Raw genomic sequence first — 17,223 nt, 5'->3', positions numbered from 1 at the left:
AAGAATTCAGAGTAATGATAGGAAAGATGATCCAAAATCTTGGAAATAGGATGGAGAAAAAACAAGAAACGTTTAACAAGGACCTAGAAGAACTAAAGAGCAAACAAACAATGATGAACAACACAATAAATGAAAATAAAAATTCTCAGGAAGGAAGCAATAGCAGAATAACTGAGGCAGAAGAATGGATAAGTGACCGGGAAGATAAAACAGTGGAAGTAACTACCGCAGAGCAAAATAGAGAAAAAAGAATGAAAAGAACTGAAGACAGTCTCAGAGACCTCTGGGACAACATTAAAAGCACCAATGTTTGAATTATAAGGATCCCAGAAGAAGAAGAGAAAAAGAAAGGGTCTGAGAAAATATTTGAAGAGATTATAGTTGAAAACTTCCCTAACATGGGAAAAGAAATAGTCAAGTCCAGGAAGTGCAGAGAGTCCCATACAGGATAAATCCAAGGAGAAACATGCCAAGACACATATTAATCAAACTATCAAAAGTTAAATACAAAGAAAAAAATCCTAAAAGCAGCAAGGGAAAAGCAACAAATAACACACAAGGGAATCCCCGTAAGGTTAACAGCTGATCATTCAGCAGAAACTCTGCAGGCCAGAAGGGAGTGGCAGGACATATTTAAAGTGATGAAAGGGAAAAACCTACAACCAAGATTACTCTACCAGCAAGGATCTCATTCAGGTTCGATGGAGAAATTAAAACCTTTACAGACAAGCAAAAGCTAAGAGAATTCAGCACCACCAAACCAGATTTACAACAAATGCTAAAGGAACTTCTCTAGGCAGGAAACACAAGAGAAGGAAAACACCTATAAAAACCAACCCAAAACAATTAAGAAAATGGTACTAGGAACATACATATCGATAATTACCTTAAATGTAAATGGATTAAATGCTCCAACAAAAAGACATAGACTGGCTGAAGGGATACAGAAACAAGACCTGTATATATGCTGTCTACAAGAGACCCACTTCAGACCCAGCGACACATACAGACTGAAAGTGAGGGGATGGAAAAAGATATTCCATGCAAATGGAAATTGAAAGAAACCTGGAATAGCAATTCTCATATCAGACAAAATAAACTTTAAAATAAAGACTATTACAAGAGACAAAGAAGGACACTACATAATGATCAAGGGATCAATCCAAGAAGATATAACAATTGTAAATATTATGCATCTGACATAGGAGCACCGCAATACACAAGACAAATGCTAACAGCCATAAAAGAGGAAATCAATAGTAACACAGTAATAGTAGGGGACTTTAACACTCCACTTTCACCAACAGACAAATCATCCAAAATGAAAATAAATAAGGAAACACAAGCTTTAAATAACACCTTAAACAAGATGGACTTCACTGATATTTATAGGACATTCCATCCAACAACAACAGAATACACTTTCTTCTCAAGTGCTCATGGAACATTCCCCAGGATACATCATATCTTGGGTCACAAATCAAGCCTTGGGAAATTTAAGAAAATTGAAATCGTATCCAGTATCTTTTCGGACCACAACTTTATGAGACTAGATATCAATTACAGGAAAAAAAAACTGTAAAAAATACAAACACATGGAGGTTAAACAACACGCTACTAAATAACCAAGAAATCACTGAAGAAATCAAAGAGGAAATAAAAAATACCTAGAGACAAATGACAATGAAAACACGACCCAAAACCTATGGGATGCAGCAAAAGTTCTAAGAGGGAAGTTTACAGCAATACAATCCTACCTCAAGAAACAAGAAACATCTCAAATAAACAACCTAACCTTACATCTAAAGCAATTAGAGAAAGAAGAACAAAAAAACCCCCAAAGTTAGCAGATGGAAAGAAATCATAAAGATCAGATCAGAAATAAATGAAAAAGAAATGAAGGAAACAATAGCAAAGATCAATCAAACTAAAAGCTGGTTCTTTGAGAAGATAAACAAAATTGATAAACCATTAGCCAGACTCATCAAGAAAAACAGGGAGAAGACTCAAATCAACAGAATTAGAAATGAAAAAAGGAGAAGTAACAACTGACACTGCAGAAATACAAAGGATCATAAGAGACTACTGCAAGCAACTATATGCCAATAAAATGGACAACCTGGAAGAAATGGACAAGTTCTCAGAAAAGCACAACCTTCCGAGACTGAATCAGGAAGAAACAGAAAATACAAACAGACCAATCACAAGCAGTGAAATTGAAACTGTGATTAAAATTCTTCCAACAAACAAAAGGCCAGGACCAGATGGCTTCACAGGCAAATTCTATCAAACATTTAGAGAAGAGCTAACACCTATCCTTCTCAAACTCTTCCAAAATATAGCAGAGGGAGGAACACTGCCAACCTCATTCTACGAGGCCACCATCATCCTGATACCAAAACCAGACAAGGATGTCAGAAAGAAAGAAAACTACAGGCCAATAACACTAATGAACATAGATGCAAAAATCCTCAACAAAATACTAGCAAACAGAATCCAAGAACACATTAAAAGGATCATACACCATGATCAAGTGGGGTTTATCCCAGGAATGCAAGGATTCTTCAATATACGCAAATCAATCAATGTGATACACCATATTAACAAACTGGAGGATAAAAACCACATGATAATCTCAATGGATGCAGAAAAAGCTTTTGAGAAAATTCAGCACCCATTTACGATATAAACTCTCCAGAAAGTAGGTAGAAAGGGAACCTCCCAAGAACTGAATCACAGAGCTACTCTACACCTTTCACAAAAGACCCTTTTAAGAATTACTTAAGGGAAAACAGAAGTAAGAGGGCGAGAGAGAGAGTGCACATGCACGCGTGCATGTGTGTATGAAAGAGAGGGTGGAAAAGAACTGGAACAAAGCTCAGGACATGCAGTGTACCATGATATCTGAACAGACCTTTGTGCTCCACGTAATTCTGTTTTCTAAAAGCAGCTTCTGGTAGTCTGTTTTTCAAAGACGACACTTTCATTACATACTTAAAATCTAGTTCATGTGGTCTAAAAAACAAAATAACAATATCATGTAATGTAATAAACACTGAAACTACAGCTTCATAAGTTTTGGTTTTCTAATATAAAGCAAACAAAAATATTATAACCACAAAAAATTCTTAAATCTATAAACGCCAGATCAAATAATGTACATATTCATAAATATTATAGATTTTTGAGTATGTGACCTCATAAACCATGGTCTGCAAATGTGTTCACATTTTCTGAATGCATGCATTTCTGTTATAACCAAAATATCCAGACATGTGGAAGAATTATGCATATTGGAATGAGAATCTTCTAGAAATTACACTACGTAAGAACTTTTGATAATATGGGACTGCCGACCGTGCAGTGCCACAGGATGAACCGCAGCCAGACTTGCATCATTTCCCCTGACTACCTTTTCCTTCTTTAAAACTCATTTTTAAATACTTGTAGACTTACAGATGCCTCCTTTCCCCCCAAATACTTCTTAATGTGTACCCTTAAGAAAAATATTTCTTTATATAACCACAAAACAATTAGCAAAAATCAAGAAATTAACAATGATACAGGACAATCTTTTAACCACAGACCTCATTCAAATGTTGCCAACTGTCTCACTAAGGTCCCTTGTAACAAAAGAAGGTACTTTTTTCTGGTTCAGGATCCAATCCAGGATGCTACATTGCATTTACATATGTCTCTTTAGTCTCCTTCAGTCTGCAACAATCTCTTAGTCTTTATCTTCAGTGACCTTGATATTTTTGAATAATATAGACCATTTATTTTGCAGAATGTCCCTCAATCTGGGCATGTCTAACATTTCTTCCTGATTAGATTGGCAGGAGCACCACAGACTGATATCGTGTTATTCTCTGTGCATCATATCAGGAAGCACATGATGTTTATTCCTCTCCTGGTGACATTAACTTAACCACTTAGTGAAGATGGTATCTGTAGCTTTTTCCATTGTAAAGTCTTTATTTTTTCCTTTGCGAGATATGTAAATACCATCAAACTTTCACCTACTATATCAAGCCTCCATTGATTATTATGATGTTGCCAAAATGTGATTTCCAAATTCCATCACTCTTTCTATACCTATTAGTTGCACTCTATAGTGAGAAAGAACTTTCCCTTCTCTCCCATTTATTTATTCACAGAATCCTTAATTTATTCTATGGGCTAAAAATTCCCTCCCTCTTCTTAAAAAAGGCCAGTAGAAAGTAAATGATTTCTAATAGCACACCAGTTTTCATTTTATTTTTCAATTAAAGCATGTCTAACTTTCAACAGTTTTGGGTGCAAACTAAGAATAGATTAAACAAAAAGATATCACAAGATGCCCTTCACAGTTCTCTCTGCAGAAGCAAATACTGTAATTCATCATAATGTAAATACATGTAAAAGCTACTCTAATACTAGTCTAGGAAAATCATGTGATAATTGAAAAACTAGATACTGCAAACCTTATAAAGATTCTAATAGAATTCAGTGGCTAGAATCTGTTGCAACTGTTATCTAGGCAAGTCCAATTTGTTTCTTGGGGAAAGTCAAACTTCTAGCATCTTAGCCTGAGCGATCATTCTCCCATAAATGGATTAAGATACTAAAATATAAAAAGTGATTTGTCAAAGATTATAAAACTAACTTATTTCAAGGCAACGGTCAGATTTATATCTGAATTTAGGTCTCCTGTGTCATGGCCCTGTGCTCTATACATCTCCCCAAGAGTAATCTAAAACCAAGTACAGTTGCTGTATTTCACACCAGTGCCAACAAGCAAGACCTAAAAATGAGAATCAAAAAATTATACAAGCATCAGTAAAGGCACTTATTCAATACTTACAGTTGTTTTGGAACCAATGTACCGTAAGAGGACCAAAGAGTTATATCACACATCAGACAGCCTTGAATAATTAATTTCCCTTTCCATGGATAGATGAGAACTGTAAGAAATGAGGGTAAGAAAGAAACTGATTATTTTATTTATGAACAAAACATTTACTTAAAGAAACAGCTAAAAGAACCAATTAAATAATTTCTTACCATCTTCTTTGAGTTCAAGTCTAGGGGGAAAAAAAAGAAACATATTTTATAAGAGCAAAGGAAAGAAATCCAGTAAAACAAAGTATGTACATAATTACTTACATGCTTTTATGATTATGAGCTGGTGCTGCCATTTTTTTAGGTTCCCTGTACTGAAAAGCTACAATCACATAAGGACAGATCTGTCTGGGTCGCTCAATAACAGTGCTGCCTGAAAGTTCATAGAGGTAATACTGAAAGAAGCAAAATAAGTATTATCAGGGTAATACTACAGAATTCCACGTGCATCAAGTTTATTTCAACCCTACCCAACCCCAAAATTTAACTCATTAGATTTAGAAATGATTTATTCCCAGGTGACTATACCTGATTCAGTTCAAAGGTGCGAAAATGACTTGTCTTGTGAGAAACCTTGTTAGTATTTACAGCCACGTGGCAATCATAGCCAGAAGATGGGCTGGTATAGTTAGTTGTATAATTCTCAGACACAAACTTGACTCTTCCCTAGAATGAAAATATTAAGACTAATCAAATGTTTTCAAATAGCAATAATCTTACTCTAGGATTTATTTAAAAGTAGCCTAATAAAGAACATATACACGTTTGCTGTCAAGGTCCCGCCTCTTCATCAACAGGACCACCAAAGGCAATACTAAGAAGACAAATGATATAAATGGTACTTCAGTGAGCAATCAAAACCTGTATCCTCTCCCCATTAAACAGCTTATGATGTTGGGCAGGGCTGGCTTCTAAGCAGTAAAGTAAGGAAGACTGAGAGCACATAGGCAAAAACTAAACAGCAGTATCCACCAGACAGGGTGGGATATGGGGGCACGAAACCAATGGCGAGGCACAATCTGACATAAACAAAAAATGTTTGTTACCTGAGCTGACAGGCACGTTGTCTGCGGCAGAACTACAGCACTTATCACAGAGCAGGAGAGGGAAGAGTAAGGGAGGGAAGCAGTGACTATGAGCCAATGCAATGCTACTTTCCCTCCAGTTCTTGGGGACAAGTTTTGGAATATGAAGAGTTCACACTCTTAAAAAAATCAGTAGTGTTAGGTTTATAACCAAAGAACTTAAGATAGTAGGAAAGCTAAAACAAAAGCAAAAACAAAACAAGACCACAGAATATGTCCTCAAAAAGCCCCCCAACCTCTAAAATTAGAGTTTTCCTACTATTTGAGTGAAAATTCTAATTGCGTGATTCATTTATACTGGACTATTTAAGGGCATTTAAACATTTCTGAGATCATCAGTTGCAGGTGCCCCATGAAACTGTGAACAAGGTCTCGATGTTTTAGGGGTTAAAAAAATATATAAAGGTTTCTCATTTTGACAATTTAAATCAATGAACGTTGCTTTCTAAATTCATCTCTTATAACTGAAATGACACTGCTTTATAAGCAGCTACTTGTTTTCTGTTATTTACTATTTAAAAAGTGGCATTGTGGGACAGGGTGAGAGGAAAGCTTTTCACTGAATACCTGTTGTATTATTTTGAAGCTTTTTTTTAAAAAACATATTCATAGATCATCTATAAAATGAATTTAAAAAAAGCTTTGTCCGTAAAGGAAAGCAAAAAGCAGTTATTTTTTCTGACTTTAGATAGCTGTCTTTGGCAAGGACTATGTGTAGCAAATGATCTGCAAAGAACATTATCACAGACTGATAATCTTTCATTTTTAAAAGAAAAATTACATAGAAGCACATTTAGTCTTTACCTTAATTAGATTAAAAATTACAACATAACCAGACTTCCCATGATACCAAGGTCTTGCATGAAGATAGTCTGAGTATTTGGAAATGTATACACCTATAAAAGTATAAAAATAGATTAATTTACACTTTAAAAAGATTATTTACACATGGGTTACCTTTAACTGAACAAGACAACACAAAAGACAAATAAATGCTAACATTAAAAAACTATTTTGAAACTGCTTACCTTTTAAAAACTATTTGAGATATTCTAAAGGTGTGGAAACATTAGAGCTGAGATACAATACATCTGTTCGACAACCAATTTTCTATTTGGGTATGGTAAGTGAAAAGGGATAAGAGTATCACATTTTTGGAAAAGTCTTCGTGAGTCTTTTTTTCCTCCATGCAATCATTCAGTGAAAAGGCCTATAGTAATCTGATTCTCAAGTTATTTTTTGCAAAAAATCTCAGTAAGTACTCATATTTAAGAATGTGTGCTGAGGTCTACTACACTGCAGCTGTGTGCCAGGCAGCAGTGCCACAAAGGGAAATACAACGAGGTCCTGCCTTCAAGCAGCTTATTCTGCTGGGCTGTGAATTCCAGGGAGGCGGGGGTTATATTTGTTTTGTTCACCACTGTAGCCACATCACAGCCCACTGCAGCTTAATAGAGAAGTGAGTCTCAAGAGGGGAGAGACTCCTTTAAGTTACGACAGGAGAAGAGGATCCCCACACGGCAGCAGCAGTGAGAATAAGGAGGAAAGGACACATTTCAGAGATATTCCTGAAGTATCTCTTTTGAAATATAAAAGACAATGGTGAGGACATGGATATAGCAGACAGAGCAATAAACTTGTGGCCAGAAGATTGGGTTCCAGTTCCAGGTTTTTCACTTACTGCTAATAATAACCATGTGACTGAGGAGTATGTCACTTAAGCGGGCAGGGTGGGCATGAGTATAGATACATAAATCACAGGGTTCTCAGGAAGATTTAAAAAGATCCATAAACTTTTAAAACTATAATACACTACAGTAATATAAAGGATTACTTTCATACACAGAACTATCCATTTCTATTTGAGCCCAAAACTATAGAACACGCACAGGCAGTAGTGCTATTTTATTATTACCCCCAGTACACGTGATGAAGAAGATTGTGTATTTATAGGAGCAATCCAGCCTCTATCTACTCCACCACCCTACTGAAGCCAGCCTCTCAAACATCAACAATAAACTCATGCGATTGCAGTAAAGCACAAAAATGGCCTTAATTTTTAGAGATGTAAGCTGAGGTGTTTGCTTGTAATTCACTTTCACAATTTTCAGAAAAAAAAATTTTTTTAAACAAATGAAGAGAATAATGCAAAACATTATCTGTTAAATGTAGGTGATAGGTATATTATACTATGCTCTCTACTTTTTCTATGTTAGCATTTTTCATAATGAAAAGAAGCGGGGGTTAAAAAGAGTAGGGGAGAAGGAAAAATAGGTTTTAGGTAAACTGTTATTGGGGTTATGAACTTATCCCCTTTCATGTCCTTTAGAAGAGCTGAATATAAGTTTAAAAAAACATTTGTTTTACACAGAGTTACCATATGAGCCAGCAATTCCACTCCTAGGTATAAACCCAACAGAAATGAAAAAACATGCCCACATAAAGACCTGTACAAGAATGTACATAGTAGCATTTTTTATAATAGCCAAAAAGTAGAAACAATCAAATGTCCATCAAGTGCTGAATGGATAAAGAAAATGTGGTACAGTGGAATATTATTCAGTCAAAAAAGGAATGAGGTACATGCTACAACATGGATGAATCTCAAAAACACTAAGCTAAGTAAAAAAGTTAGTCACAAAAGGTCATATATGATTCCATCTACATGGAATGTCTGGAATAGGCCAATCCATAGGGGCAAAAAGTAGAGTACTGGTTGCTTAGGCTGGTGGGAGTGGGGAGTGACTGATGAAAATGGTCTAAAATTGATTGTGCTGATGGCTGCATATTCATTTTAGTGAATATGCTAAAAAAAATTGTATACTTTCAACAGGTGAAATGAATGGTATGTGAATGTTATCTCAATAAAGTTGTTATTTAAAAGAAATGGTCAGCAGGAATGTAGCCATGAAGCCCAGTAATCCTTCTCAGTGCTTATCTCCAACTTCTGTAGCATCTGACACTGCTACACCCCTCCTTACAGCCTTCTGTTCTCTGTGAAACTCCACCTCCTGATTCTTCATCCCCTGGACTGCTCTCAACTCCCTCTTCCTAGTCTTGCCCCATGGCCCCATCCCTTGCTCCCATAACCACCTGAAAGTTCTGCTCTTGCCATCTTTGCTGCCCCATGTAACAATGTTTTTGGCTTCAACTAACACCCACCCGCTGCCACCTTGAACCCCAACCTCCAGTTCTAATCCCTTTTCCAACTATTTTTACCACCAGCAGGACAGCTTTCAGAAACACTTATGACCACCTCATTATTTCTCAAATTTAGCTCACTGAAGTAGTAGTGTTCATTTAGGTGTAAGCTCCAAGCTAAGCACTTGACACAGTCTCATGTAATCCTCACAGCAAATCTAGATGATAGTTTTATCTATTTTACAGATGAGGAAAGTGAAGCTTAAAGAAATTAGTGCTAATCCGCATTCTTGACAATAAGATTACCTTTCTCGTTTAACTCAACAGCTTCGCTACAATTTCCTCTCCTCCGTGTCTCTCCTCTACTGACAATATCAATGCAGTGTAAGTTACCTTATATCTGATTCTTTCCTTTCTGTTACTCCTCACATTCCACAGTTGCCAAGGTGCGTCAGTTCCATCTATTATGTGTTCCTAACTGCCATTATGATAATTCTGAAGAAATCCTCATTAGCCCCAGATGACTGCACTAAACTCTTGGCACTGAAAGATACCTTCAGTACCTTTTCTAGTCCAACCATCCTTTTAAAAAAGATAACTCCTATTAGAAAACCTTAAGTCTTAGATTCAAAGCTCATTTATATGTTTAAAGGTCTGCTTCCAAAGATTACTATTTATCATCAATGAAACTAGCATTTAACATAGGTATCTTATGTAACTAACTAAACCCCACTTCACCTTGTAAAAGAGATTCCTTTTCCTTACAGACGTACCTTTCCCTGGGTCACCCAGAGTGGTGATAGCACTGCTGCCAACACAGAGTCCACGCTGACATACCAACTTTGCCTTAAACAAAAGATCGTACTTTGCTTATCATATCGTTCTTGGGAGGGTCAATGAAATAACTCTATAATCTATATACAAACTTTCAATACAGAATCTGTACATTGTATGCATTCATGGCACAAAGTAAGCTTATGTAAGGCAATTGTGTTTTAGTTAATATTAACAGTTCAAACTTTTTCGTGAAATTTTATTATTCCTGTTAACAAAAATGTCACCAGCAAAACCAAATTAAACAAGCTCACAGATAAGAGATAAGTCCTCTCTTGAAGATTTCTTTTTCAATTACAGCTTGGGAATCAGTAAATTTGAAAATGTCTTATCCGCAAATGCTTTTTTTTTTTTTTTTTTTGGGTATGAATCCATAACATATCTTATTTGGAAGTTAAATAAACTCTCTAGTATTACTATATAATCCATAAGTTATATGGTAATGTTAATTATTCTTTAGCAAATCTATCCCTGTTCTTTAAAAATCATGACCTCAACCGAAATACTACCTTTGAATTACTTTAAGTTGGATTATAGATCTCTAGCATTGCTGAACTGTATCTCGAAGCCACACACATCTCTGGAGACATACCTGCACACAGCAGTTTCCTTCTCCACAATTTAGGTACAACCAATAATATGGATGTTCAATTTTCAAAATAAGGCATGAAACAATTCCAAGTAACTAGAATGCTGAACGTGTTCATCTTGTCCCCAAAATCATGTAATTTAAACTTGAAAAACCTCCACAAGAAATAGAAAATATCTATCTAAACAATGATCGAGAATAGAAAATATCCATTCACTCCATTAAAAGTCATTATTAATACTTAAGAAATCTGTATTAATCAAAATCTCACCACGAGCTTACAAATGTATTCAAGATAAAACTAAAGAAAACCTATGGAAAGTTGTAGAAATCCAATCTCTTTCATGACAAGCTTTCACTGTCATTTACATTGCCACCAAACTAACAAAAAAGACTGATGAACTGGTAATCTTACAAACTTTACAGACCTAAAATACCAATATTTAACTTTAATGATATAATTAATTTTGTACATTAACATCACAAAATTACTTTTCTAAGATCGAATTCCCTTACCTGATTTTCAGTTTCAAACAGAAGAAATCCGTAAGTTTCTTGAAGTTCTTCGTGAGTATAGTTACTTGCTTTTTTTTCTTGGTAAAAAGTTTTGTACTGTATAAGGAGAGAATAATCAAATGTTATAAACATGTTATTTTGCCTTGAAAATTAATTTTTAAAAATGCATCATCTGAATTCCTCCTGCTAAAAGACTAATGAAATTTATTATTTTTCTATTCCGTAGAATATATTATAATTACCTTTCAAGTGACTATTTCCAAGGATCTTTTATTTCAGCTGAAATGTGATAGCTAAAAAGAACTAGGCTTATCTATCAAAAATAATGGGTCTATTTCTTTAAAACTAAAATAAAACGAACACACAGACACAGTGTGTACCAAGCACCTCACCTCATTTAAGAAAATGTCATTTTTCACCAAAGTCACTTGACTGTACTGAAAACCATGCTCAGATGCAGAGTCCAAGTAAGAAGTATGGAGAATTGAAACTGCCCTCTGGAAGAGAGAGTCTGAACTCAAGGACACTGTCTCAAAAACTGTAAAACACAAACAAAAATAATGCAACTGTTTAAGATAACCAAAGGATGGGGAAAAGTGGCACACTAAATATCACTGAATACTGATACAGGAAATATATCATCTATGATAATAGGAAATAATCATCTATTTCCTTCCTGTATAATTAAGACATTTACAATGTGTTTTGGCTACCATATCTGGACTATCTTAAAAGATCTCACATGTGAAAATAACCTAAATGGATTATAACTGAGGGTGAATTACTTTTAATGCAAGAATAAATCCCTTTTGGTTTAAAGCTGGGTGCTGTAACCATACCGGGTAAAAGCAGATGCAACTGTAGTGTCAAGTTGGTGGTCAGCAACTGCTTAGACCAATGCTTCTCATTCTTAAATTTTTTTAAACCTAAGCCACATTTTGATAAACTTACCCTTCCTGTCTTCTCACCAAATCCCCAAGGAAGTCTGTTAGGTTCCTTGGAAGGAGCCTACTACTGCACACTCAGCAAACACATTAGAAATCATATTTCTTTGGGGCTTCCTCACCAGCCTGTACATGTCTATTAAAATTTACTTCTTATGGGCTGTATTATAAAATCATCATTTTACAAAAATAAAACTTTATTACTTTTTTTGAAAGTGCTTTTTTCAAACCATACCCATGTGTTATCCCAAAGATGTTGGTATACCCCTCCCATGAGAGGCATGTTTCCTAATTGAGAACTACTGACTCAATCCAGTAATTCTCTTGATTGAGCCCTTGTGTCTTTTGATTTTACCAGTCCTCACTTAGCAAGAACTGAGCCTAATGAGTTCTCATAACATTTAACTATTTGATTTGTTTACTCCTTTCTATTTATATCCTCTCTATTCTCTTTAACAAGGTTGGGGGGAGGATACACACTGATTATTTGTAAATAATAGAATAATTTATGTAAGACTGGAAGTTTGGGCCTTACAGTATAAATAAGTACATTAATATGGCTTCCTACTTATACCAGGACTCTGCCAATTACACTAAAGTTCAAAAGTTAAAGAAAATATAAGCTTTTTAATTAAAATTAATTTATGAACAACAGATTAAAAAACCCTAGACTATTACAGAAATCAAAACAAACATTTCAGTAAAATTAATTTGGACTAAACTGTCCTAATGCTTCAATTCCCAAGGTAATTTAAAAATGATTTTGATAACAATACTTCATAGTATCAAAAATAAAAGATTATAAATAGCAAGGAAAGAAAGAAAAGAGGATGAAACACTTAATATTCTGAAGTTGGCACATCTGAGCTATATCGATTGTATCTTACTTTTATTTTTCCTCAGTTTCACCTTCTCTCTTTCAATATCAGTATACCAGTGCTGTGAAAAATATGGATATTCTAAAGAGATTCAAATAGCAAAACACCAGTGATAACAATTAAAAAATTATGGCTTTCTTTAGCTACTTCCTCAAAACAAACTGGGAAGCCTATGCACTTGCAAACTCCTTTTACAAATAATCTGTAGAGCTAGCTCAAATGCAAATCAGGATTCCTTTAAAAATTATAATTTTGGAAACCTAGTATTTAATTTTTTTAAAAGGCAATATAATATTTAAAGAATCTAATTATACTATGAGGCTCAATATTTGTGAAAGATGTTGCTTACAAGTGAAAGAAATAAAAGTTGTCATAGCTTTGGAAATGACCAATCTACGATTATCAACTTCCCTAAATTCTGCAAGATGTTAATAGATTTTAAGTTTCAGAAGTACTGAATACTACATATATCCCCAATTTTGAGCGTCAACGCACAATAATAAACTGAAAACTGTGAGAAATAATGCAATTTAAAAAACCCTATCTAATACAATGTGGGGAGTACTGCTCCCAATAAAGCTAGGACTAATGGTAATGATTTAAAATAAACAAGGAGGAACAAGTAAGAAATGACTTATTTTGTACTTTGATACTGTAACTTCTAAAACTATTTATTTATGGTTAAAAATGCTTCCTTTTTATGTCAGCACTCTCCAAATAGCCATATGTTAGAAAAGTAATAATTTTACAGTTGGCAGAAGGAAAAGCATATCAAAAGAGAAGTTAGTGGAAAACCACAGTAAACCCTGAATCTTTCATGACTTCATAATAAATGACCTCAATTATACTCTCAAGAAAGCACAAGTTTCCTGCTCTATAATTAAGGAGATAATGAGAATGTTATTGATAAATCATTTGACATTGTCTCTTTCCATACAATGCGCTTTCATTTAACCACCTAAAACAAATGTACAAAACGAGGAGCATTAAATAAATGGATAGTTTCATTTTTTGCTGAGCAATGCACATGCTCTAGTTAAACATTCAAGATGATCAGAATATTAAGAGAAAGAAGAGGGGGCTATTCCACAAAGAAATCTAAAGCAACATCTAAGAAGGTAACTTGAAAAGTACCTGTCTGTAAAGCATAAAGAGTATCCCTTACGGTTTAAGTGACCAACAGAGAGCACATGGAAAAAACTGAAGTTCAATCAAAATGGCTCTGAAAACTGAGTTAATATTCTTTCCTGTAGCACCTGGCTTTGGGCACGTTTCTCTGCCATTTGTGGATTGGATCTTAAAAGTTAGGTCAAGCTTGGGTTTCCCTGGTGGCACAGTGGTTGAGAGTCCGCCTGCCGATGCAGGGGACACGGGTTCGTGCCCCGGTCCGGGAAGATCCCACATGCCGCGAAGCGGCTGGGCCCGTGAGCCATGGCCGCTGAGCCTGCACATCCGGAGCCTGTGCTCCGCAACGGGAGAGGCCACAACAGCGAGAGGCCTGCGTACCGCAAAAAAAAAAAAAAAAAGTTAGGTCAAGCTTGACACAACAAGTTGGATTCTGCTCAAAGTGCCCTGCATCAATCTCCCCCATCTCAAAATCCATGACAGGGATACTGAGTGTCTGATTTCGGGACACTTTTTTCTCTTTTTATAACTTCTAATAAGAGAGATAAAAAAATTATAAACCAGTTTCTGATGCTATACCACAGGTATATATTTTCCATTCTATAAGCATCTGGTCTGAAAGCAAATAATGAGATGAACAAACGTCAACAACTTAGGGGTCACAGTAATCTAACAGAATCTAGCCACTTCTACATCTCCCCCAGACTTACATGACCATAACTCCTGTTTGTGAATTAAGCAATAGCACTTATCAAAGACAGAAACACTAAGAACCCAACAATATGTGCCATTAAAGGCCCTTATTAGTAGAATGCAACCTACACCTTTTAATACTCTCCATGCCTATATACTTTATCTCCTCTAAGTAGGTCATTTGACAGTTGCTGAAGGAACAGCCCATTCTTTAATCACCTAATCCTAAAATGTACTCCCCTTACCTTTAAGATATCAAAGGACTGCCAGTTTAAGATATATACAACTTTTTTAGAACACAATTTGGCAGAAAGTAACAAAAACTTAAATGGGCATGGCATACCAAATAACCATTCCATTTCTGGGAATCTATTCCTCAGAAATATTAGCATAAGTGCAGGGGTTGTATGTACAAGGGTGTTCCATGCACCAACACCTATAACAGCAAAAACACTGGAGACAACCTAAATTGCCATCAATAGGGAAACACCTTGCAATTACTAAATAAAAACAAAGTAAATCTGTATATACTGACGTACAAAGATATCTATTGTATACTACTGAGTGAATAATATGTATTATATGTCATTTTGGTAAAAAAAAACATAAAAAATTATGTGTTTGGAAGTATACAGAAAAAGATGTAGAAAGATGGGAAATCCAACCGTTAACAGTATATACACCAATGGTGATTGGAGAGTGGACAAAAAGGAGAACTTATACTTTTACCTTATATATATCACTACAATTTAGATTTTTCTTACATAAGCATGTATTACTTCTACTATTTGAAATATCTCAATTTAAAATCAAGTAAACTAAATCATAATTTCAAAGAAATACAAATACAGGAGTGTGACAATTTCTCTTGAACACACACACCTTTTCTGATGCAATTTGCAAACTTAATCACCTATCAATTTTGGACTAATAATTATAAGAAATCTGTAGCTACTGGAAGTTATAATTTTTTAAAAAGTCCTTTCATTTTACACAATCTAAATTGAAATCTAAAAAACTGTACTGTGCAACTTTGGATTCATTAGTAATAGCTTATAGCATTTAGTTTAATACCCACTCTTCTCTGATATGAACCTTGTCTTGGTCTTCTCTAACAGGGAATGTAGCTGGGAGGGTGGTCTTAATTCATTTTCACCAAGTATACCCCCAGAATTCTTGACATAGTCCTGTTCTCTGCTAATGTCATAAATGCTAAAATGAAAAAAGAAAAAATTAAATCATAAAGTGAATAGTTCTATTTCAGGCATATCTACTATATAAATAAATGTTTACTGAGCATCTAGTTTGCATTAGGTACAATTTTGTAATGTTTCCCTTCTTTGTCAAGTCTCTAGAGCTAAAGGCTAAATTTGCTGTATAAGAAGTAGTAACACACATAAATTGAAGTGGTTTTCCCCCAATTATTTAATTTCTAAAGAAAATTTTCTTCACAGAGATAAACAGGAATCAATTTTGCCTCATTGAAAAAAAACTTTCAAAATGCACAGATTATAGAACCACACCCACGTTCTACTGGTTGGAAATAATAAAATCAAATAGAACACAAATAAAACCTCTCCCCACCCCTAAATAAGTAATATTTGATTCACCCTTCATTAAACAAAACTATTAGTGATGACTATTATGTATCTAGTACTATGTTATACCCTGGATTTTATCAAGACAAACGAGAAAAAGTCTCTATAATGAAAGTGTCCGGGTGGCCTGGAGATCTTAGAATGTGCTCACAAAATACTCCTAGAGTGAGTGTGTGACCTTTGGAAAGCAAGGGCTGTATCTCCTGGTGACAGTGGTCTCAAAGAGGAAAGCAGAGCTGGAAGTAAAGACCCTCCCAAACCAGATTACACTTGCAACTTAGAAAAGGAGTAGCAACAAAGGCACCATATTTTTAAAAACAATTCTCAGCTTCAGGAGCAGAGGAGGGAACCCTTAAGCCTGAAAACTGCTCTGTTGCATCCCTACACTGGGCTCAAACACATCTTCAGAGCTAGAATAAGATGAAGGCAGGGAGAGTGCATCTTTTCCTTTGTCCTTGGTGAGAAAGCTTTCCCAGAATTCTCTCTGCAGGCACCCCATTCTCACCTCATTGGCCAGAACTGAGTCACACGTTTATTCCTAAAACAATCACTAACCAAAGAGAGTGGAATTACCATAATGAGCTTAGAGTAACTAATAGTCACACAGCCCCCCACTCTCACCCACCCAAACTGCTCCTGAAGCATGGGATCACCCCAAAAGCTAGACAAAATTGTGGTTTGGGGGAAGGGAAGAAAAAGGGAGGTGATTACTGGGAAGGCAGTCAACAACATTATCACACTAAGGTCTCAACAAGTTAGTGGTAGGTCTGCACTAGAATCCTGGTCTCCTGAATCCCAATTTAATTCTCCCCTCTTGACATAATGAATGATATAATCAATATTGCTACTTTTTCTAAAGAATCTTAAATATATTCACACAGTTCTACCTCAAATCCTTTTTGAAAAAAGGTGTACTATTATAAACCTATACATGCTATT

The 17,223-nt window shown here is 35.3% G+C and overlaps 1 protein-coding gene across 7 annotated transcripts in view; it reads right to left on the bottom strand.

Annotated features, from left to right (window-relative positions):
• TASOR2 (transcription activation suppressor family member 2) overlaps positions 1-17,223 on the bottom strand; it is a 66,977-nt gene that overhangs the window by 33,041 nt on the left and 16,713 nt on the right. The window contains exons 3-12 of one of the 7 annotated variants that reach the window (XM_027121541.1): positions 15,765-15,898; positions 11,439-11,584; positions 11,047-11,142; positions 9,881-9,953; positions 6,771-6,862; positions 5,410-5,547; positions 5,146-5,276; positions 5,044-5,063; positions 4,844-4,943; positions 2,915-3,015 (exon numbers count right to left, since the gene is read on the bottom strand). In XM_027121541.1, coding sequence (XP_026977342.1) covers positions 2,915-3,015; positions 4,844-4,943; positions 5,044-5,063; positions 5,146-5,276; positions 5,410-5,547; positions 6,771-6,862; positions 9,881-9,953; positions 11,047-11,142; positions 11,439-11,584; positions 15,765-15,898 — 1,031 coding nt within the window. Of the gene's footprint in view, positions 1-2,914; positions 3,016-4,843; positions 4,944-5,043; positions 5,064-5,145; positions 5,277-5,409; positions 5,548-6,770; positions 6,863-9,880; positions 9,954-11,046; positions 11,143-11,438; positions 11,585-15,764; positions 15,899-17,223 lie in introns of those variants that run through there. The other 6 variants (XM_027121542.1, XM_027121545.1, XM_027121543.1 and 3 more) reach the window with 6 other exon arrangements.

This window comes from Aethalodelphis obliquidens, unplaced genomic scaffold (genome assembly GCF_003676395.1).
Source record: "Aethalodelphis obliquidens isolate GAN/ISIS:26980383/991018 unplaced genomic scaffold, ASM367639v1 scaffold23, whole genome shotgun sequence".
Lineage (NCBI taxonomy): Eukaryota > Metazoa > Chordata > Mammalia > Artiodactyla > Delphinidae > Aethalodelphis > Aethalodelphis obliquidens.
Note: the sequence above shows the minus strand (reverse complement) of the source record. Positions and strands in the feature narration are given on the sequence as shown.